Source organism: Oryzias latipes, chromosome 22 (assembly GCF_002234675.1).
Source record: "Oryzias latipes chromosome 22, ASM223467v1".
Classification (NCBI taxonomy): Eukaryota; Metazoa; Chordata; class Actinopteri; order Beloniformes; family Adrianichthyidae; genus Oryzias; species Oryzias latipes.
In genome coordinates this window covers 1,285,286-1,306,016 of record NC_019880.2, presented here as the reverse complement: position 1 = coordinate 1,306,016, position 20,731 = coordinate 1,285,286, and the positions used below count along the sequence as shown (strand labels likewise).

Below are 20,731 nucleotides of genomic sequence, written 5' to 3'. Positions count from 1 at the left end.
CAAAATGTTAAATAGGTATCAGACGCAGAACGGTTCTTCTGACCAACAGAAGCTGTTTTTCTACAGACATCTGTGGGAGTTTGGCTTCCTGGAGCCACTTCCTGTTTGGAAACGCTCATCCCGACACGTACAGTCAGGACCATAAATATTTGGGCAGAGACACATTTTTAACTTAGTTTCTGTACATTACCACAGTGAATTTTAAATAAAACAACTCAGATGTCATTGAAGTGCAGACTTTCAGCTTTTATTCCATGGGTTGAACAAAAGGATTATATAAATATGTGAAAAACTAAAGCATTTTTAAACACAATCCCTTCATTTCATGGACTCATCAGTAATTGGACAAATGAAATAACTGCAAACAAAATGTTCATTCCCAATATTTGGTTAAAAAGCCTTTGTTGGCAATGACAGCCTGAAGTCTTGAACTCATGGACATCAGCAGATGCTGGTTTTCTCCTTCTGAATGCTCTGCCAGGCCTTTACTGCAGCGGCAAACAGTTGCTGTTTGTTTGTGGGCCTTTCTGTCTGAAGTTTAGTCTTCAACAAGTGAAATGCTGCTCAGTTGGGTTCAGATCAGGTGACTGACTTGGCCATTCAAGAATATTCCACTTCTCTGCTTTAATAAACTCCTGAGTTGCTTTGGCTGGATGTTTTGGGTCGTTGGGCCATCCAATCAGTTTGGCTGCATTCACCTGGATCTGCGCAGACAGGGCTGCATTCACCTGGATCTGCGCAGACAGTTTGTCTCTGAACACCTCAGAATTCATTGGGCTGCTTCTGTCCTGTGTCACGTCATCAATAAACACTATTGTCCCAGTGCCACTAGCAGCCATGCACGCCCAGACCATCACACTGCCTCCACCGTGTTCTACTGATGATGTAGTGTTCTTTGGATCAGGAGCTTCTCCACGCCTTCTCCATTCTTTTCTCTTGCCATCATTCTGGTAGAGGTTGATTATGGTTTCATCTGTCCAAAGAATGTTTTTCCAGAACATTTTTAGATGCTTTTTAGCAAAGTCCAATCTAGCCTTCCTATTCTTGAGGCTTATGAGTGGCTTGCATCTTGCAGTGTTCCCTCTGGATCTACTTTCATGCAGTCTTCTTTCTATGGTAGACCTGGATATTGATCCGCCTCCCTCCTGGAGAGTGTTGTCCACTTGGTTGGCTGTTGTGAACGGGTTCCTCTTCACTATGGAAATGATTCTGCCATCATCCACCACTGTTGTCTTCCGTGGACGTCCAGGTCTTTGTGCGTTGCTCAGTTCACCAGCGCTTTCTTTCTTTCTCAGGATGTACCACACTGTTGATTTAGCCACTCCTAATACTGTAGCAGTTTCTGGTTTCATGTTTTTTTTCTGTTTTCTCAGCTTAATGATGGCTCCTTTCACCTGCATGGAGAGCTCCTTTGACCGCATGTCTGTTCACAGCTAAATCTTCCAAATGCAGCACGAGTCCTCTAATCAACTCCAGGCCTTTTATCTGCTTCACTTATGACATAAGGGAATTGTCCACACCTGCCCATGCAATAGCATGGTAGACAATTGTCCAATAACTAATGAGCCCATGAAATGAAGGGATTGTGTTTAAAAATGCTTTAGTTTTTCACATTTTTATATAATCTTTTTGTTCAACCCATGGAATAAAAGCTGAAAGTCTGCACTTCAATGGCATCTGAGTTGTTTTATTTAAAATTCACTGTGGTAATGTATAGAAACTAAGTTAGAAAGAATGTGTCTCTGTCCAAATATTTATGGTTCTGACTGTATGTGGATATTTATCCCGGTTGTTGTCAGGCTTGTTTTATTCATTCTATAAACCTTCTTGTTGAAACTTTAAATATTTTTGTTTCTGAAAGTGGATCTGAATTATGCAGAGAGAAACAAAAACAAACATCAGACACACTTCATTTACCCCCCCCCCCATATTCTGCTTTATTGAGACACTCAAACCGTCAGCCGCCTCACATTTTCCAAACATCATTTAATGTTTATTATTGCATCTCAGCAGCTTTTCAAGTGTTTGTGGTTAAATAAGTAAAGGAGCGTCTGCATGATGTCATAGAATAAAACGGCTAAAAACTGGTCGCGAGGATTCCTTCGTTTGGACAGATATTCTATTAAAATGACTTATTGCTCAGAATTATATTGTGGGATAAAACCTGACAGTCGTGGTCCGTGTTGGTGCATGGGGGGGGCGTCCCTCCAGTTAAAATGAGTCCATCAGGCAAACATCTGGACGGCTTTGACTCCTGGATCAGACACTCCTTCAGAGCGCCACCTCTTCAGGCCACGCCTCCAGGTCATTTGTAGGAGTAGGCCGGCGCCGGGTTCAAATCCCGGACGATCTTGTTCAGGCTGGAGATCTTCTCCTCCAGCAGGTAGTTCTTCTTCTCGGCGATCTTGTGCCGCTGCTCGGTGATCTCCAGCGCCTTCATCAGCTGAGCGTTCTCCACGTACAGGTCTTGGATCAGAACGTCTGCTTTGCCGTTTTTGTGCAGCTGGAAGAGCGAAAAAGAGAGAAAATGAACGGATGCAGACGACAACATTCAGAGAGAACTCCAAGATACTAAATAAAGAGCTTTAGTTGGAAGTCTCAAGTTTTGCTTTAACCTCTTCCTGTCCAAATTATTTTCTTTTATCGCTTAAGGAGAGGCTATATTTTAGCAGTAGTCCTGAATCAAATGCTACGTTGCAAATTAGCAACAAAAGCCATGAAAGGGTTAAAAAATACTTCAAATGTTTTCAACAAAAAAATCCCACAAATATTGATCTCCCCCTTCAGGCCGGGGGAGGAATGGCAGCCCTAAACAGGACTTTTCCTCAGAAAACTTCAATGTTTTCCAGTTCTACTTATGTCCACACATGTAAAGAAGTATTTGCATTTGTAAAAAACATGTGCGTCTGTAAAATAAAATTTACCAACACTAAAGCAGTTTGTGCTGTTGTGTAGAAAGACTTTTAAATATTCGTTTAAAACCACGTTTGCATTTTGTTTACATGCAAAGCGTTTCTGTGTCTGAACATCACTTTCAAAAGAACATAACTTCATAGCTCCGGGGCGAAACCAAACTTCCTGAACCTAAACCCGACCAGTGATCGGAGACTTTCTGAAACGCATGGCAGGAGCCGACCTGATCCTTCAGCTGAGCGACCTTCTCCTTCAGCAGCAGCTTCACGTTGTGCAGCGACAGCTCGATCTCCTTCATCCGCTCCTCCATCGCCCTCATCTTCCTCTCATCCTGGAGAGAAGACCACAGTTCTAATCAAGCCCAGAATTCCCTGAGAAAAGAGTCGGGAATGAGAGGCGGAGACGGTTTTTTCTGGTGGTAAAAGTTTTATTTGATAAAAAGGATTTCTGGACATTTTTGTAAACTAAAAAAATGACATAAATGATTCAACAAACCATAAATAAAATGACGATAAAATAAATAATGAGCTCCAGGACAGACACAGCTTGAAAACCCAACAGAACCACGACTGAAGCTGGGACTGGAAACCCGACAGGTTTAAGGATGGATGCAGAACCTCTGACTGACGGGAATCTAACCTGTGGGAAGCCCCTCCCTTCATACAGCCACAAGGTGTCCTGCAGTGTAAACTACAAAGGCGTCTCCTCGTTTGACTCCGCCCAGTTCCTGCTGCCTTCGATCACATCATCGCTTCCAGAATTTCCTCTGGAAAATACAGCAGGATCTCCGTTTTTCCGCCATGCCGCACGCAGCAAAGCGATCTTCCAGTTTTCCCGCCACGCCGCAGAAGAGCGGGTCGTGGAGTCTGATCAGGGAAGAGGCGCCGTTATAACCCGCCGATCCGCCGGCAGCTGTCTGCGTGAGCCGCCCGCTGCTCCGCCATCGGCTCCTGGAGAGAAAAGGAGGCACACTTGACCAGAGCTCCACCCCCCCGTCAGACGGCACGCCGTTTGACCTGGTATAACCCCAGAGACGACCCCGCACAGCAGAGATGAGCTGAAAAATGGTTTCATTTGTTGGTTTTTGACTCAGACCTATGAAAATATAAAAAAGTGTTTCTACGCAGATGAAACTTTACTGTTCAGGTCATGTGACCACATTTAATTCAACAAATGTCTCAAGAAACAGGCGGGAAAAGAGACTCCGCCCCCATTAAACTTCATCTTATTGGCTCAGAAACGGTGATGCTGAAAACAAAAAAGATCCCTGAAGATCCGTGAAGACCACAGCCGTCCAGATCTACAGCAGGAGTGGATCCCAACCTCCAATCCCCAACAGTCCTGAACGTTTATGGAAAACTGCTGATGTTGGAGATAAAAAAGGGGAAACTTTCAGGTTTTTTCTGGCATTAAAAACTCGCAGCAAAGCTGTTTTTTTTTCAGAAATGTCCAATTTGGAGTGAAGTTCTGGAACCAGAACGTCTAAACCAGCCCAGAAACCAGAAAGAGGATCGGTCTCAAGACACTAACGGAGCTTCAGGATCTTTGACGCCGGTCCGCAAGACACACAGAAGGAATTGGAACATCTTCATCTGGAGTCTTCGGGTCGTCTGTGACCCTGCAGATCCTCACATCGCCATATTGGGCTCAGATTCGGTTTCCTGTGGAAAACGGGTCGGTTCCTCCGTCACCAAAGGCCTGAAGAACGTCTGAAGGTTCTCTTCTCTTATCCAAGTTTGTCCCTAAAGGTCAAAATGTTTCCTGACCTTTTCTGAAAAACCGGATGAAGGTAATTGAAGACCTGAGGCCACCGTCCAAAGTCCAGAACCAGACCTGAACCTGAACTGGATCGGAACCACTTGAAATCCACTCTCTGATTCTTTGGTTTTGGTGATTCGAGGTCGTTTGGCTTCAGACGATTCTTTGATTTTGTCTTTATTCCTTTTAAAAAAATAAATAGAAACCAGCCGATCTTCATCCTCTCTAAACCTTCCAACTGGAAAACATCTGGTCCAAACGGCTCCGTCCTCAGAACGAGTTCTGATGAGTCAACAGAAGCAGAGCATGCTGGGAGCAGCTGCTCTTCCAGGTGGAGGCGGGAACATGAGAACTCCAAACAAAGGTGACCCGAGGACAGATGGGGGAGGAGCCTGAGAATCCAGCTTTCCAGGATTCCATCGGAGGAACGTCGACTTCCTCACCAAGGAGCTTAGAAAAGACGATGCGATGGAAGAAAACGGGACGCAAAGGATGCGGTGACATCCATCCAGGAAGCGGAAGGATTTCTTTGGACCTTCCTCCGTAAAAAGGAAGTTCTGCTTTTGGCGGGAAGTCGGTTCTGTACCTGCAGGTTTTCTGGCTCCTCGGCGCGATGTCCTCTCTGGACTCTGTGAGGAGACGGAGGCAGAAGTCCAACCAGCTGAGCCTGAAAGGACTGAAAAGGAAAAATCAGCTCAAGGAAGAAGAGATTAAATAAAACACAAAAGGAGAAATATGGAAACCAAGAGACAGAAGAAAACAAAAACACCTCAACTTTTATTTAGAACGCGTAGTAAACTAAGAGTAAGACTGAAAAGCTACTAGATGCTAAAACCAACTGCAGAGTTAGACTCTACATTTCATAGATGGATATTAAAGCCAAAAGGCCTCTAAAAAAACAAAAATTGAACTAAAAAGTTTAAATATTTGATGGGAAATGAGCTGAAAGGACAAATAAAATCAAACGACTGCTATAATGAGCTGAAACAGAAGAAAATTCCCAGAGCAAATATAAAACCATGAACCAAAAACGCACAATTATTTCCTTATGAGGTCATTTAGTAGGAAAAACAAAAGTCAAAGAGAGCAAAGTGTCTCTGACAAAACTAAAGTAAAAAAAACAGAATCGTAGAAAATGGGAAAATAGTAAACTGGTGCATTTGTTTAGTTTCTGCATCTCAGTGCTTCTGGCTCCATAAACTTTTTAAAACCCCCGCCTACAGCCAGCAGTAGCTGGGATAGGCTCCAGCAACCGTGGGACCCCAACAGGGGGAAACAAAAGGGCTGAACCCGTTTCTGCCTCCAGCTTCTCATTTATGACGATTCTAATCTTTGAATTTCAAGCAGTTATCAAGCAAAAAGTCAGATTTCCCCTGGAGAGGAAACGTTTGTAGATCCGTCTTCACCTTCAAGGTTCTCTTTAAATCTACGCAGTCTGAACAGAAAAATGTAAAGATTTTTTTCATTGTTTTGTGTCACATGTGGTTTTACTTTCTCTATTTTTTTTCCTCCTCAGTCTTAAAGTCTATAAAAGAGCTTCAGTAAAGTTTTGGGGTTTTACCAAGTCTTTCTTTAAATAAATCCAATGAAGCTTCATGAAGCTTTATGAAGGTTTTGGGTTTTACTGAGTCTCTTTTAATAAACACGACGGAACTTTATCAAGCTTCATGAAGCGTTATGAAGCTTTGTAACGCTTCATGAAGCTTTAGGAAGTTTTTGGGTTTTACTGAGTCTCTTAATAAACACGACGGAACCGTATAGAGCTTCATAAGTTCTATAACCGTATAGAGCTTCATAAGTTCTATAAGTTCTTTAACCGTATAGAGCTTCATAAAGCCTCAAGAAGCTTTATGAAGCTCTATGAAGCCTTCTGAAGCACCTCCAGCAGCTGTGAGGACAGACGACTCATCTGCGCTTTTAGGGCTTCGTTCTCCAGCTGAAGGTTCTCCCACTCCGCGCCGCTCCGTGCCGCTTCACAGCCCTGAAAACAGGTTGAGATCTTTAAGGACGTCCAGATCCAGGACTTCCAGGTCTGGACGTGGACCCGCCGCCATACCTGCTCCCTCTGCGCCTGCAGCTCCCGCTTCAGGGCAGCGTTCTCCTGCTCCAGCGCCTTCAGCGCGGACGCCTGACCCGCCTGCTTGTGTTTGCTGAGAGACAGGATGGTGGCATCCAGCTGGTGGACCTGAGGATCAGCGGCGGGCAGGTGTTCACGTCTGTAACTTGCTACGGCGGCAGGTGGAAGGGGCGGGGCTTTACCTTCTCTCTGGCCTGGACCAGGTCGTTTCTGAGGCCGCGCGCGTCCGCCTGCAGCCGCTCGTTCTCCAGCCTCAGCAGGTGCTGCTCCTTCGCCTCCTCCCGGAACATCTTCTTGCCTGAGGAGTGCAGCTCCGCCTCTAAGGTGCGGTTCTGCCATCAAACACACAGGTGAGCTCTGAGCAGAAGCTGCTGCGGGGAACCTTCAGGCACCAGGAGAACGCCCACTTTTTCCTGAGTGTGGAGCAGCTTTTTGTGCAGCACCGCCACCTCCCGTTTCAGGGAGTCCTTCTCCTGCTGAGCAGCTTTCAGGTCGGCCTTCAGTCGGGCGTTCTGCCGAGCGGCGGCCTGGAGGTTCTCCTCCTCCGTCTTCACCTCAAAGGTAAAACGAACCTCCAGTTATGAAAAAGCGTGTCAGAAAACTGCAGAAATGAACGTTTGAAGCAGGAAACCACGACACCCGGACATGTTTGGTCCTCCCAGGAGCAGATTACCTTCTCCTGAGCTTTAGCCAGCTGGGTTTGGAGAACCCCCACCTCTCTGTCGGCGTTCTGACGCTCCGCCAGGATCTGGCTGAGCTGACTCCTGGCAGCCTGGAAAAAGAAGAACTTGATTGGTGAGCCACGCCGTAACGTTTGCTCCAAACGGACCAGAGGGCCTCCTGGATGGAGGTGATGCTCGCCTTCTCCCTTAGCTCACACAGCTGCTGTGACAGCTGCGAGTTCCTGTTCTCCAGCTGAGCCGTGTCCTCCAGAGCGTTGGTCAGCTCCGCCTCCAGAGCCGACACGCAGGCCGCCACCTAGCGTAGAACAGTCTCTGTTACTGAGACGCCGCCACCGCCATGCGCGGCCCCCACCACACGAAGCGGACGTGCCGCGAGGCCGCCGCACTCCCCTGCTCACCCTGGCGTGCCCCTCCGCGGGGGGCCCCTCCCTCTCCTTCAGCTGCAGCCTCTCCAGGTGAGCGGCGCTTTGGGCGTTCCTCTCCGCCAGAACGCCGTTCTGGTCCTCCAGCCGTCGGCTCTGCGAACACAAAGACGTGAGACGTCTGGAAGCTCCTGAGGAGGAAGAACGTTTAGCTTCTGTTCAGGGTTCCTTCCATGGTTCTGATGTTTCATTTAACTAGAAGAAAGTCCATTTCAGGATTGAAATTCATTTAAAAAAAAAAAACACAAAAAATGTTTTTTTAATGAAACAGATTCAGAAATTTGGACGCCACAGTTCCACAACAGAAATAGGATTTCCCTTAGAAAGAAAACCTCTGATCTGATGGAGATCTGAACATGTTTCAGGTCCTCAAAGTCTTGGTTTGGACTCTGGCTGTCCGGTCACCTGATCATCTGATATCTAATTCTCTGATCCTCTGGTCGTCCCTCTGGACCTGACTGATGCAGAGCTGAACTTTGGGCAGACCTCCTCCTCCAGAAACCACAGCCTGGGTGTGAATCCTGACCTGTCTCTTGAAGGTCTCTGCTGCCTTCTGGGCTGCAGACTTCTCCTTCTTCAGGCGCTCCAGCGTTTCCCTGGAAGGAGGACAAGGTCGTTGAGGAACCAGATGAGGTGGGGGAGGTGGAGGACCTCTGACAGCTTACAGCAGCTCCTCCTGGTTCAGGTCTCCTTCTTCCAGAGCGCTGATCTTCTTCCTGAGGGCCAGGTTCTCCTGAGCCAGGCGGCCGGCTTCAGATCTGGAAGAAGAATATGATCAGGAGAACTTTGAAAATAAATGAAATTTGACATGTCTGATGTAAAAAATAAAACAACTTTTTGTAGAAAAATGTCCAACACTTAAGATCTAAGGAGGACACCCACGGCAGGGGGGGCGGGAGCAGGTCTACGGGGGAGGCAGCAGGTCAGGGTCTAGGTTCCTCCGTGTTACCTCTGAGCTCGAGTCTTCTGGTTCAGCGTGTGGGCGTGGCCCTGCAGCTGTGCGATGGATCTGCGCAGACGCATGTTCTGCCTCTCAAACGCCCTGCAGCTGTCCTCCAGGCTGAAGGCCTCCCCCGGGTCAGCAGGAGGTTCCTCCTGCCTCTCCGGCTCGGCCAGCAGCAGGAGGAGTCCAGAGTTCTCCTCCTTCATCCCGCCGATGTCGTCCATGAGGACAAAGCCCCGGTACTGGAAATCCTGGAACAGTTTGAGCTTTCCTTCCAGGCTCCAGAGCTGCTGCTCCTGCTGAGCGCTCTGCTCCTTCAGTTTGGCGTTTTCGCAGCGACAGTCTTCGTAGCGGATCTGGAGCTCCGCCGTGTTCAGGGCCTTCATCTCCAGGTCTCTGACGTGCTCCAGCAGCAGGAGCATCTGGACCTTCAGGCTGTAGTTCTCCTCCAGAGCATGATGGGATGTATGGACGTTTGCACTGTGATGGTCCAGCAGGTTCTCCAAGATTCCCGTTTTCTGCCGGAGCAAAGAAACCTTCTGGTGAAGGAGGAGGTTCTCCTCCCTGGAGATGCGACACAGAGCCTGTAAGGTAAGGAGCGCCTCCTCCTGGTTCTCACGGTCTTCCACAGCATCATGTGAACATTCCAGGTGGTTTTCATCCACCTCAGCTTCCTCTGCAGAGTCCTCCTGGAGGTCACGCGTCTCCTCCGGCGTGGAGGCCTCAACCACAGTCTCATGATGCTCCTCACCTCCCAGGGGGGACCTCCCATCCTCTGTGCTCGCCGCATCAAAAACTGCTTTGTGTATTGGGCTTTCAGAGTAAAAATACGCGTCAGGAGATCCTGAGCGGCGATCACAGGACCGCCGTTCCCACGCTTCCTGGTGGAGGTCATGGAGCTTCAGGCTCGGATCTGGAACCACCTCCTCACCAGAAACACGGCTCTCCTCCAGCGGAGAGGCCTTCAGCACAGCTCCATCCTGGTCTTCATCACATTTAGTCTTCCTGGGAAAGGCATCACGGTCCAGATGTTCCAGGCCGACTCCTGCAGACGTGGAGTGAAGAATCTCCTCCTGGGTTCCTTCCTCTTCTGCAGAATCCAGAACCCGTCTGCATTCCGCCTCCAGCTCTTGAACTTTCACCCTGAGCTCGTCTCTTTCAGCTGCAACATCTTGACCCCGTTTCTGAAGGCCGCTCAGGTCTTCCTGCAGCTCCTCCTCCTTCACCTTCCAGAGGTCGCGCTCCGTCAGCAGCTCTGCGGCGTGCCGCTCGGAGCTCCGCCGCTCATCCTGGACCTGCGCCTCCAGCTCAGAGATGCTCCGGAGGAGCTGCTCCCGCTCCTGCTGGAAGCTCTCCACGGTTTGGTGGAGCAGGAGCTGGGCCTGCAGGGCTTTGCCGTCCGTCTGGGCGAGGAGCTGGTGCTGCTCCTGCAGCCGGCTGTGGAGGCCGTTCAGCTGCATGCTCAGCTCGATTTCTTTGCTCACCGCCTCGTCCAGCTCCTCCTGGAGATGTAGGTTCTCCGTCCTCACAGCCTCCATCTCTTCTCTGTGGACGTTCTCCAGCTCCTGCTTTCTCCCTCTTTCCTGCTCCACAGCCTCCTCCATGGCTGCTCTCTGCTCCTCCAGAGCTCTCTGCGTCTCTGCCTCCCAGAGGAGCTTCTGGTGCAGGAGGTCTTCTGACAGAACCTGCAGCTCGTTCTGGTAGTTATGCTCCAGTTTCAGGACGTCGGCCCGGAAACGTTCAGCGACGGTTTCCTGATCGCAGGACAGACGAGTTTCCACGTCTGAGATTCGCTGCGTGAAGCTGCTCTCCACCTCCTTCCTGCGGAGCGACACTTTCAGCGCCTCCCGCTTCAGACGATAACCTGCAACGGAAGGAGACGGGGAGGACGAAGCGGGACTCACCTCTCCAGAGCGACGTCGTCCCGCAGCTTCTGCAGCTCGCCGCGCAGCGCGCTCCTCTCCTCGCCGTGTTTGCTGCTCAGCTCCTTCATCGCTTCTCGGTGCCTCTCCTCCAGGAGTTCCCTCTCTTCCGCCGCCTCCCTCTCCATCTTCTCCTTTTCTTCTAGCTTCTCCTTCTCCTTGCCCAGCCGCTCCTGGATCATCCCTTCATAGTCCTCCTCCAGCTGCAGCTTCTCCTTCTCCCACTCCTCCTTCAACCTCCTCTCCCTCTGCTCAGACTGCTCCTGCAGCTGCAGCCTTTCTTCTAGAATCCTGCCGTGCAGAACCTCCTCATGATGCTCCTCGAGCTTGGCGCGCTCCCTCTCCCACTGCTCCCTCAAGCTGTTCTCCTTCTCCTCCTGGTCCACAACCAGCCTCAGCATCTCCTCCTCCAGCAGCACCTGCAGGGTCTCGTTCCTCTGCAGGTCCAGCTGAGCCTTCTCCTCCTCCCACTGCTCTGTCAACCTCCTCACCAGCTCTCCTTTCTCTTCCTCAAACTTCACTTTCACCTCCTCCAGTCTGACTCTCAGTTGGTTTTCATGGCTTACTTCCAAAGCGTCTTTCTCCTGCTCCCACTCAGCCGACAACCTCCTCTCTAGCTCAGACTTCTCCTCCTTTCTGGCCTCCAGAAGCTCTTCCTGCTCCTCTTTCAGCTTGCTGATCTCCACTGCATGCTGCTCCTTCAGCTCCTCCATCTTACGGAGAAGCTGTTCCTTCTCCTCCGTCTGCTGGACCTCCAGGGCCTTCAGCTGCTCCTCCAGGTCTGCAGAGACCCGCAGGGCCTCCTGCAGCTGCTGTCTGAACGGACCCACTTCTGCTCCTCGACTCTGTAGTTCTTCTCCACCTGCGGCCGGCTTTAGCTCCGCCCCCTCCAGCTGGTTCTGGAGCTCCTGGGCGTGGCTCCGAACGCTGAGCATCTCCTCCCGCAGAGCTCCGAGCTCCTCCTGGTGCCGGAGGCTCAAAGAAGCTTTCTGCTCCTCGTGGATCTCCTGCTGCTTCTCCAGCCTCCTGTTGAACTCATTGACCTGCAGCCAGAGAAGAAACGTCTGAAGTTAAAGCAGGAGCCCGTCGCGGTTCTCCTGCTAGGTTCCCGTTACCATCAGGGGTAACGGCTGAGCGTCGGACCGGCAGCTCCTGAAAACGACGTTATTTTGATCCAAAGGAGCAAAAATCTGACAGCAAACGAGAAGCAGTCGCTGAAAAAGAATGAATAGACGGAAAAATCAAATAAATGAAGAAAACGATGGAAAAACAAAAGCAGAAAACTGATCCAGAAATGATTTACTGAACACAAAGTCAGACATTAAAAAGCAACAGATTCAACAGAACTGCAAAGAGCTGAAACAGAAAAAAGCCAATTCAAACATGAAAATGTAAAAAAGAGACGAACCCGACAATAAAAATGTCTCAACGGCTGAAAGACAGTTGGACTATAAATGTGCAAGAATAGAAAATAGATAAATGAATTAACTAATAAATACCAGACTGACGTAAAGCTGCTGGACTATGCTAATGATGTTACACTAATTGAAAATAAATGTTAAAAAAATTCACCTTTTTGGTAAATAAGCTGACGATTTTGTAAAACCGATTTTGTAAAGCCTCCACAGACGCCTTCAGGAGCATCTCCTCCTGGACCCCCAGACTCACCTTGATCTCCAGCTGCTCCTGAAGCTCCTCCATCTGCTGGAGGTGCTGCTCCTTCAGCCGCTCCAGCATCATCTCCGCCTCCAGGCTCAGGCTGAAAGGCTGCACCTCCTCTGACCCGATCCCTGAGAGCATCAGGCATGTCAGCTCATGAACAGACTCCGGGTTTCAGATCCAGAGGGTTGCCGGTACCTGGGTCCGACTCCATGCCGGGGCTTTGGCTCTCCAGCTCCTCGGACAGGGCCTTGTGGGTGGGGGCGTGACCTTTGCTGAGGGGGTGGAGGTCCTGCAGCTCCGCCTGCAGCTCGTCAATGCGATCCTGCAGCTCCTGTCCGTCAGAAACATCAGTTTGAGGAGAGGAGACGGAGGCGGAACGAGTAGGCGTCGCCGGACCTACCCTGCACTGAGCCTCGTAGCTGCTGCGCAGCTGCTTGATGCGCTCCTCCTGCAGGAGGAGGTCCGCACTGCTGGGGTCCACATCTCCAAACTGGAGGAGGCGGTGCCGGATGCAGGAGGACAAAAAAACACAAACAAAGAATCTTCAGCTGAAAACTGCACAAACAGAAAGAAGGGGTTTCTGAAATCCCATCATGCACTGCAGGGAGCACCTTCTCCTTCATGAGGCTCTCCAAACTCCTCTGCAGTTTCAGAATTTGACCTTGAGCCTCCTCAAGCTCTTCGGCGCCGTCCAGCAGCTCCGTTTCTAGCCGCCGATTCTCCTGAAAGCAGACGGAGAACATCGGTGAGGATGTTCTCCAGACCTTCTCTTACAGAACCCCCGTGAGGCCAAGCGGCACCTTCAGGGAGATGGACAGGTGATCTCTGAGGAGAGACTCCTCCTCCTTGATCTTGGCGATCTCTGCCTCCGCCTTCTCGCGCTGCAGACCGGCCTGCTGCTGGATCTGCTCCACCTCCTTCATCAGCTCGGACCGGACCGCCCCCAGCCTCTCCTTGTGCTCCTGCTCCAGCCTCCTGCCACACATTCAGCAGATCACGCCGGTTCAGCCAGAACCCAGAGGAGGATCAAGCAAAGGTCCGAGTCCGGTTCTGTAGGAACCAGAAGAACCTGACAGCCGGCTGAGGTCAGGGTGGGAAGACCTTCTGAGCAGAGCTGCCAAACCCTAGCGGACCTTCTGGATCAGCAGGTTCCGACTGATGGAACCAGGCGGAACAGACGGCGCTCACCTGAGGTTCAGGCTGTTCGCGCGCTCGATAGCAGCGTGACGCTCGTCCACCTCCGAGGCCAGCTGGGATTTCTGCTTCTCCGCCTTCTCCAGGTCCGATCGGATCTTCTCCTTCTCCCGGATCTCCTGCTCCACGTTCTCCCTGACAGGAACGAGCAGCGTGGTCAGGAACGATCCTCCTGAAGGCGGCAGAACTAGAGGGGCGGAGACTCACAGCAGGTGTCTGATCTCCGCCTTGAAGCTGGCCAGTGCCGCCCGGAGAACGCCGTTCTTGGTGACCAGCAGTTCGCTCTCCAGAGCGGCGGCGAGGTCGCAGAGGTTCAGCCTCCCGTCCGGCTCCACGCTCAGAGACTGAAACGAAAACGTCATTTTGAGTCGATCCGCACAAACGCAGCGCCGGTTCCAGGAGGCCGCCGTACCTGCAGGATCTCCACGCCGTTCTCCACCCCCTCGTCCATCCAGACGTCCAGGACTCTTTCTGCTGCAGCGTGGCCGGCGCCGTCGTCCAGCCAGGAGAAGAGGGGCGTGGCCGTGGTGCTGCTGAAGGCCGGAATCCTGCGGCCGACTTCATCGAAAGACTGAAACGGAGACATTTACACCGTTGTTCTGATGTCAGAGAAAAAAGTTTTTTTGGGCAAACCTCAAAAGTGGGAGGAGCTTAGAGAGGGCGCACCTGAGTGGAGTGATGTCTTTTGAGCTGCCTGTACGGCGTGGAGGCCGACGGCGTCGGCGGCTTCGGTTGAGTCATAAGCCTGGAAACAAACTCCTGAACGTCCATCTGCTCGTCAGGATCCAGGAGGGCGTCGGCGCCGGGCTGAGACGGAAACGCGGAGCGAAAAAAGAAAACATCCAGAAGTTTCAGGAGAAAACGATGACGTCATGTAGAAACGGTCACGTCTGCCATTTTAGAAAGTAACGAGCAGCTCGATCACGAGGAAGATACATATATAAACTCCACCAACGAACACCAGCCAACCATTTTACCCATGATCCTCTGCACCCAGAGCTTCATCTCAGACCCTACAGGCCTCAGGTGATGCTGGAATGTTATCGCTTTGGTTTTTCCTTCATTAAATCCTGAGATTGTTTTGATTTTCTTCATCTAAGGTGAAGTTTTCGTCTAAAACCATAAGAAAAAACTACAGAATGAGGCTAAACTTCACGTTTATTTCCATTTATTAACCATTTTATAAGAACAAATAAACGCGAGGAACCCGGCACCACCCGCACGGGTCAGCAGAGACCCGGATCAGGGATCAGGACAGATCCGTTCAGGACATGACCTTCATTTCATGCAGAAACATCAGGAAATGGACTCAGCAGCGTTTTAAGAAAACACGTGGACCCTGGACTCACCTCCAGGCCCAAACTTTCACACAGAACCAGCAGTTCGGACCGAGCGGCGTGGCCATCCCACGCCATCTCCAGCTCCTCGCAGGCGCGACGGAGCTCCGCCTCCAGCCGGACGGACAGCGGCGCGACAGATCCTCGCGGCGTGCTCGGCCCGTCCGGGTTCCACAGGTGCATCTGGCCTGACGGGGGGGGAGACAAAGCACACGGTTCAGCCGTGGTTACGCTCCGGAGACGGCGGAGAAGCTGCCGCCTACCTTCTGCCTCGAACTCATCCGAGCTGCTTTCCTGGGAATTCCAGCGCTGCAGGAAAAATGTTGGAAATGATAAAGACGACAAAAACAAACACACAAATTACAGGAAGCATTCAAACTCAGCATCAGAGGATGAAGCCGGATCTCCTGGGAATGAGCGTGGTTTGGGGAAAAGTTTTCATCCGACCGATTATTCCGGATGTTTTTATAGAAACCGGAAACGGTTTTGATCAGCAGACGTTTCTGATTCTGGGGGGGTTGAATCAGTATGCAAAGAGAAACTTTCCTTGCATACTGAGGACTTTTGGGGGGCGGGGGCTCCGGCAGCTGTGACCTGGGGGGGCTGCAGCTAAATCCCAAAGTGGCCGTCTTTTGTTAGCGGAGCCCACAGTGAGGGAATGAGGAGCAGATGGGAGCCGGACGTTCCCCTGCAGACCGCAGGCATCCATTGTACTCCTGCTGCCGCCCCCCCCCCCCCCCCCCCCCCCCCCACACACGCATCAGGTCTGCAGCCCCCCCTCCATCTGCTCCCGAGGCCGGACACGGGGCCCGTGATGAACGCTGCACGTGGGGGCAGGAAGGTCACAGCTCTTCCAAAGATCAACCGAGGTGGGGATCGAACCCTCGAATCGCTTCAGTTTGATCGTCCAGACAAACAGCCCAGATTCTCAGCTAATTATCGAAAGTTGGACAAAAATATTTCAGATTTCTCAGGAAAAACGGGACGAAGAGCTTCAGCGGCGGCGACGCAGAGCATCTGGAAAACCAAAACGGGACCGCGGCCTCTTTGTGTTGAACACACACAAGCAGCATGAACACACGACCTTCCCCCAGGCTCCACCCACAGACGGCAATGGAAGGTGTGGGCGGGGCCGACCATCCCGCCGTAGATCTTTCTGCGTCGTCACCTTAAACGGTGCTGCCTCTGATGCTCACTGCGTTATTTACAGACACTTCTGGGACGTTACCAACCGCCCGTTCCCCGTTAACCTGCCGCCGCTGCTTTTAACCCGCACCTCAGCACGCTAAGCAGATTAACCAGGAATAACGCCTGGACTGTGGCTGCCGAGTAACGGTGCGTTCAGGGACAGGAGGAGATAAGAGAGGCATCTGAGTTTGTCTGGAACCTCGCGCTTCCTGGGAACTGCCGAGTCATCGTTGTCCTCCAAACTCCCGTCTGCCGGGTTGACGTCGGGAACGCCAGAGGTGGTCTCCAAGAACTCTGGCGTGGAGCGGCGGCCGTAGCGTTTGCTGCCCTTTACAAACTTTGGTTGGATTTCAGGAGACGCTGGAATGAGAGGAGTGGATCCGGATGAAACATAATCCAGACTGGGAAGATGCTCAGAACCAACAGCATCAAAAGAGGATCCGCATAAGCGGTTCTGTTCCAACATCTGAGGAGGGTCCGCTCCAGACCCGCCCAGATCCTGAACTTTTCAAGGACCCATAATAGAACCCTGTGGGACTCTACCTTACATAACAGATCTATGAACGCTCTGATCCCAGCTCTACTTTTATCTGGGCTCAGTTTCTGTTTACTCTGTAGAACTAAAACCAGTCCTCCCTAAAGCCGTGCCCTGAGGCTTCATAAACACATCAACACGGCGTGTGCGCGTCTGTGCACGTGTGTGCGCACGTCCAACCATGATGGTGCAAACAGGAGAAGCAGTGGAGTCAGCACAGAGGCGCTCCGCTTCACTTCACAAAGTTGCTTCCAGGATCTCATAAAAACTTGTCCAGCATGAAACAAACCAACCTTTTGGTTTCATTCTCCTAAAACATTTTTATCAACCTCATTGTTTCTGAAAAATCAGATTAAAAAAAAGTAAAATCTGAAGCTTTTTCTGCTTTTTTTCTCTCTGCTCTGTAACTCAGAGATCCTTGAACCTGCCGTTCTTCACAGATCAGGAGTTTTTGATCTGAACTGTGTCCAGGACTCCTGAAAACCTGCAGGTTGTGTAGCCAGTCTTTGGTCCAGGATCTTACCTGTAGGGGGCGGGGCCTCCTGCTCCTCCTGAGCTCCTGGGAAGGTGGAGTACAGAACCTGGATCAGCGCAGTCTTGAACTGCTGGAAGTCGACCTGCAGGAACACGGAGACGCTTCAGAATTCCAGAAATTCAACCGGAGAAGCCGGCGAGGCCAATGGACGCATTCTCCAGTGGGAGGGGGGAGGTCAGTCTGACAATCAGCAGCTGCTAACCCTGAATGTGTTGATCCTCTTTGTGCTTCAGAGGAACGTTCTCCTTTCATAAAGAGCATCCGTCCAGCCGTCTGCTCCCCCGACGCCCCCCCCCCCCCCCCCAGCAGCACTTTCACCCCCCCCCCTCAGTAGATCCCCAGGCCTCTGCTTAAGAACGACCTGCTGTGGCTGTCAAGTCATAGCGACACGGTTCCTCTTTTCCCTCTTTCACCGGGACAGGAACAACTCCATTTATGGGGCTTCTCGGCTGCAGGAAGTGACATCATCGCTGATGATGTTTAGCTCTGATCCATGTGGTCAGAGATTTTGTTCGCCGTCAGCGTGCTCGCTTTTAGGAAATGAAAACGAACCTTTTTAAGCGATTGATCCAAGATCAGAGCTGCACTGTGGTGGAGTGGTTAGCACTCACCGTGAGACGTCCATGGTTCAAATCCCAGATTCTGCGTGGACTTTGCATGTTCCCCCAGAGAATATTTTATTAATGACGCCATATTCAATGTTCTGTTTGATTTTAGTGCAGAGGTTTGGTCACAAACAACGTTCTCCATGGTCACCAAGAGAACAACGTTCTCCACGGGCGTCTCTGGGTTCCACAGATTGCGTCCAAACACAGATACGATGATCCATTTCAGATTAAATTGAACTCTGAGAACAAAGATCTGGAATCGTGTTTGGAAAACTGTTCTTTGGTCAAATTTCTGCCGGGTTCCTTCAGCTTTGAGGAAGCTTCCACATTTTCGGCTACAAATGAGTGAAAATCTGCAGCAGATCTTTGGACTGACGGAACACCGACGAGGTCACGGCTCCTCAGGAACCAACCAGGCGTGGTCCTTAAACCTCCTTCAGCAGAACCGGGCTGCCCGTCAGGAGAACGCCGCAGCAGAGACAGCTGCTCCTCAGGAGCTTAACCCACTTACCCTGGCGCTGAGGCGGTCCTGGTTCTGCAGCAGCGCGTGCAGCAGAGCCGGCGTGGCGTCCTCCAGCTGCAGGGACCGGCAGAGGTCGGCGAGCTCCTCGGGGGTCAGAGAGCCGCAGCCACTGGCGTCAAAACTGTCAAAAACCTCTTTCAGACGCTCCTCGTAGTGGTCCTGCTCCTGTCCGTCACCCATCCCACAGGACAGCCCGCCGCCCTGCAAGAAACGCCACCAGAACCTCTTAGTCCCCACGTCCATCCCAGCTCCAGAACCAGACCCGGCCCTCCCCAGAGGACTCTGAGCCGCTTCCTGACGGCGCTATGGCGGCGCCTCGTTTGAGCCGCAGGCTTTGCTTAATCCAATTACAGCGATGAAGCCATCAGGGAACGCAGGAGCCTCCAGCTCACAGCTCCACCAGCCTGACCAATCAGGAGGCCCGTCAAACCAGTCCAACAGAACTTCTGACCTTTGGGAGATCAAACTCCTCTGATTAGAAATGGAACAAAGAATCTGGAGCTGAGGGGAGGCGGGGCTTCCCACATTCATGAAGATGAGATCTTCACAGGAACGTCCAGAACTTCTCCTGTTTGAGAATCCTGAAGAACTTGGACCTCAGAAACCAGAAACCGGTCTCTCCTGCTGCTCTGAGGAGAACCAGCAGCCTTCAGGCTCACTCTGGGGTACCTCAGGGTTCTGCTCTTAGACCCCTTCTGTTCTCCAAATCCATGAGCTCCATGAAACCCAATGACCTTCGGCTTCTGAATCTTAAAACTTTCAGGAACCCGTCGGGAACCGCTGTGCTCTCTGAGCAGAACTCGGGTCCAACTCTGCAGGCCGACCCACAGAACTCGGAGCAGACGGCCTGCAGTCGCTGGTGGTCTGCTCTCATTCCTCCTCAGATGTTTTTATTGTTGCTTTTTCTGAACAAGTTAAAAAAAATAAACTTTTCTTTTTGATCCCTTGACGTCTGTCCTGCTGAGATGTTCTGCTCCCAAACCGGAACCTAGAACCTAAAATCCCAAAAGTTCCGTAAAACTTGAGACTTTCTGCACATCAACGCTGCTTCAGGACTTCAGAAAGTCACCAGAACTTTGAGAAATCTCAGAACCCATCAGAAAGTCACCAGAACCCTTTCAGAAGGTCCACAGAACCCCTCAGAACAGGTCTGTCTGTGACCCTGGTGTCTTTATGACAAACGTTTCAAAGTTGGAGCCTGAAGAACAATAAGAGCAGAAGAACCTCATCAGAACCACATCAGAACCTCGGAGCTTCCAGCTGCTTCCGTTCACCACAACAAAAGCCTCTGAACGGTTCTGCAGCAGTTCTGCATCTGGACCCAAACATAGGAACATCTATGCTATCAAAATAAGAAGCTGGTCGTTTATTTACTGACACGGTTTTTAAATGACGTCATTTTATAAAAAGTCAACATTTTAATTTTTCACAAACTTCCGGTAAAACCTGAAGAATTTCTCCAAACTTTATGTTTCTAACAGACTTTGAGCAGAAACGTGTTTAAATCACGTTTATTCCTGAAATCTGCGTCCTTTTCCCTTTGAAGGATTTTCCTCTCCGGTGGTTTAAATCCGTCCCCCCCGCCTCAGAAAACTCGGTTTACCGGCGGGTCACTTCTGGACTGAAGCTTTCAGCGAAAAACGGAAGGAGCCGCTTTTTGTGTCTGTTTTCACGTTTTAATGCCAAAGTTGAGGAACTCACCGAAGCCCCGGAGAGCCGCGTCCCGGTCCGCAGAAGTTTACCGAGGCGGAACTTCCCGCCGTTCGTCCGCGGCGGCGCCCAGCTTGTCCCGGCGGCCGCTCCACCACAGCTGCCCTCCCGCGTCCTCTGGCTTCATCTCCGGCGTGGACCTGATTTGAACAGCGGTGACGAGGGAGGGCGGCGCTGACCGACCCGCCCCCGCTGGGGAAACAGCGCCGTTAACGGGGAGGAGGGGGTTTCCTCGCGCGCGTTTACACTACGGACTACGGTAACCGGATTTCAAAATAAAAGCACGGCGGAAAGAATGAAAACAGTTGATAGTTAACGCTGCAGTCAGAAGTAAATTCGTCCTTAGAAGAATTGAAAATTTCCTCTTTTGATGCCTCGATTGTTGTTTGAAATGTTTCTAAATGCTTCAAAAATGTTTCAGCTATCTTAACTTAAACAGGAATGAAAGGCTTCCTCCACGGTTTCAGCTTCTTTGGAGACGAAATACCACTGAGGAGTTATCATTGACTGTATATGAGAGCTGGACTGAGTGACTCCGCCCCTCTGGCGTTCCAAACAGGACGTGGCTCCAAGAAGCCAAAATCCTGTAGACCTCTATAGAGACACAAACAGCTGTTCCTCAGTCCTTCTGAGCCGCTTTCAGTGGAAAGTATTTGGACTTCATACAAGCTCACTCCAGATTGTAGACAGTAGTTGCCACAGCAATGTTGACTCAGACCAG

At 51.0% G+C, this 20,731-nt stretch overlaps 1 protein-coding gene across 4 annotated transcripts; it reads right to left on the bottom strand.

Moving 5' to 3' along the window:
* Positions 1 to 1,966: 1,966 nt before the first annotated feature.
* On the bottom strand, positions 1,967 to 20,537 carry nin (ninein). 4 transcript variants are annotated; one of them, XM_023951612.1, is made up of 29 exons: positions 20,002 to 20,333; positions 18,289 to 18,501; positions 17,158 to 17,251; positions 16,299 to 16,459; positions 15,175 to 15,220; positions 14,924 to 15,099; positions 14,241 to 14,381; positions 13,987 to 14,145; positions 13,782 to 13,918; positions 13,569 to 13,709; positions 13,181 to 13,355; positions 12,992 to 13,102; positions 12,781 to 12,870; positions 12,576 to 12,711; positions 12,387 to 12,508; positions 10,701 to 11,761; positions 8,803 to 10,617; positions 8,519 to 8,611; positions 8,380 to 8,449; positions 7,830 to 7,949; positions 7,610 to 7,726; positions 7,422 to 7,520; positions 7,156 to 7,296; positions 6,931 to 7,080; positions 6,728 to 6,856; positions 6,551 to 6,652; positions 5,258 to 5,347; positions 3,137 to 3,244; positions 1,967 to 2,503 (listed from the first exon to the last, which is right to left on the bottom strand). In XM_023951612.1, exons 2-29 carry the CDS (start codon positions 18,478 to 18,480, stop codon positions 2,306 to 2,308), a joined length of 6,174 nt encoding a protein of 2,057 aa, XP_023807380.1. In that variant the 5' UTR covers positions 18,481 to 18,501; positions 20,002 to 20,333; the 3' UTR covers positions 1,967 to 2,305. The 4 variants fall into 4 exon arrangements, with proteins under 4 accessions (XP_023807380.1, XP_023807379.1, XP_023807382.1 ...); XM_023951611.1 differs by having other exon boundaries at positions 7,156 to 7,302; positions 20,002 to 20,331; XM_023951614.1 differs by lacking the exon at positions 8,803 to 10,617 and having other exon boundaries at positions 7,156 to 7,302; positions 20,002 to 20,276.
* Positions 20,538 to 20,731: the final 194 nt, after the last annotated feature.

Coding starts and splice junctions, on each gene's coding strand:
- nin (XM_023951611.1), bottom strand. CDS start 18,480: ATGGGTGACGGACAGGAGCAGGACCACTACGAGGAGCGTCTGAAAGAG. Junction 15,221..16,298: donor CAGTTCCCAGGAAGCGCGAG/GTTCCAGACAAA, acceptor TTTTTCCTGCAG/CGCTGGAATTCCCAGGAAAG. Junction 11,762..12,386: donor AGGAGCAGCTGGAGATCAAG/GTGAGTCTGGGG, acceptor CTCTGGCTGCAG/GTCAATGAGTTCAACAGGAG.